The following is a 1,992-nucleotide window of genomic DNA, read 5'->3' as shown; positions in this document are numbered from 1 at the left end:
GCCGGGCTGCGGCTGGCCCTGGGCCCTGCAGGGAATACGGACGTCCTGGCCCGTCACAACCGTCTGGTCTCTGGGAGTGTTCGTGAAGACGGGAGTTACTGAGATAAAGATAAAAACACAACCGAGTCAGCGATGCTAGGTCGACACAGATGTGTGTGTGTTATTTAGGGCATTTCAATTTTAATTAAATTAAATTTAATTTAAAATTAAATTTAGTTCATTTAGATCCCCCCGTTCCAGAGTTAGGAACTGATGTTCAGATGGAACAGAGTCTGAGACTAGGATCACACTGGGGGAGGGGGGGGGGCACCTCAGTATATGGTCCAGACCGTGGTACCTCAGTATATGGTCCTGACCATAGTACCTCAGTATATGGTCCTGACTGTAGTACCTCAGTATATGGTCCAGACTGTGGTACCTCAGTATATGGTCCTGACTGTGGTACCTCAGTATATGGTCCAGACCGTAGTACCTCAGTATATGGTCCTGACTGTAGTACCTCAGTATATGGTCCAGACCGTGGTACCTCAGTATATGGTCCTGACCGTAGTACCTCAGTATATGGTCCAGACTGTGGTACCTCAGTATATGGTCCTGACCGTAGTACCTCAGTATATGGTCCTGACCATAGTACCTCAGTATATGGTCCTGACCGTAGTACCTCAGTATATGGTCCTGACCATAGTACCTCAGTATATGGTCCTGACCGTAGTACCTCAGTATATGGTCCAGACTGTGGTACCTCAGTATATGGTCCAGACCGTAGTACCTCAGTATATGGTCCTGACTGTGGTACCTCAGTATATGGTCCAGACCGTAGTACCTCAGTATATGGTCCAGACCGTAGTACCTCAGTATATGGTCCTGACCATAGTACCTCAGTATATGGTCCTGACTGTAGTACCTCAGTATATGGTCCTGACTGTAGTACCTCAGTATATGGTCCAGACTGTGGTACCTCAGTATATGGTCCAGACTGTGGTACCTCAGTATATGGTCCTGACTGTAGTACCTCAGTATATGGTTCAGACTGTAGTACCTCAGTATATGGTCCTGACCATAGTACCTCAGTATATGGTCCTGACTGTGGTACCTCAGTATATGGTCCTGACTGTAGTACCTCAGTATATGGTCCAGACCGTAGTACCTCAGTATATGGTCCAGACCGTGGTACCTCAGTATATGGTCCTGACCGTAGTACCTCAGTATATGGTCCTGACTGTGGTACCTCAGTATATGGTCCTGACTGTAGTACCTCAGTATATGGTCCAGACTGTGGTACCTCAGTATATGGTCCTGACCGTAGTACCTCAGTATATGGTCCTGACCGTAGTACCTCAGTATATGGTCCTGACTGTAGTACCTCAGTATATGGTTCAGACTGTAGTACCTCAGTATATGGTTCAGACTGTAGTACCTCAGTATATGGTTCAGACTGTAGTACCTCAGTATATGGTCCTGACCATAGTACCTCAGTATATGGTCCTGACCGTAGTACCTCAGTATATGGTCCAGACCGTAGTACCTCAGTATATGGTCCAGACTGTGGTACCTCAGTATATGGTCCAGACTGTGGTACCTCAGTATATGGTCCAGACTGTGGTACCTCAGTATATGGTCCAGACCGTAGTACCTCAGTATATGGTCCAGACCGTGGTACCTCAGTATATGGTCCTGACCGTAGTACCTCAGTATATGGTCCTGACTGTAGTACCTCAGTATATGGTTCAGACTGTAGTACCTCAGTATATGGTTCAGACTGTAGTACCTCAGTATATGGTCCTGACTGTAGTACCTCAGTATATGGTCCTGACTGTAGTACCTCAGTATATGACTCTGGTCATAACCATGAGTTTTTCAGAGACTGTATCAGTGAGAAATTCAACTATTTAATTAGACCATGATTAGCAGTGACGTTTTTATTCCCAATGAGCAGAAGAATTTAAACCTCCAGCCAGATAAAATAACACCCCCCCCACCACCACCCCCGCT

The 1,992-nt window shown here is 46.3% G+C and overlaps 1 protein-coding gene across 1 annotated transcript in view; it reads right to left on the bottom strand.

The window, feature by feature from the left end:
* Nucleotides 1-1,992, bottom strand: part of pxdn (peroxidasin) — a 43,029-nt gene that overhangs the window by 17,243 nt on the left and 23,794 nt on the right. The window contains exon 12 of the mRNA XM_025058329.1: nt 3-98. Coding sequence (XP_024914097.1) covers nt 3-98 — 96 coding nt within the window. The remainder of the gene's footprint in view (nt 1-2; nt 99-1,992) is intronic.

The sequence above is a fragment of the Cynoglossus semilaevis genome, chromosome 1 (genome assembly GCF_000523025.1).
Source record: "Cynoglossus semilaevis isolate Cse_v1.0 chromosome 1, Cse_v1.0, whole genome shotgun sequence".
Classification (NCBI taxonomy): Eukaryota; Metazoa; Chordata; class Actinopteri; order Pleuronectiformes; family Cynoglossidae; genus Cynoglossus; species Cynoglossus semilaevis.
Note: the sequence above shows the minus strand (reverse complement) of the source record. Positions and strands in the feature narration are given on the sequence as shown.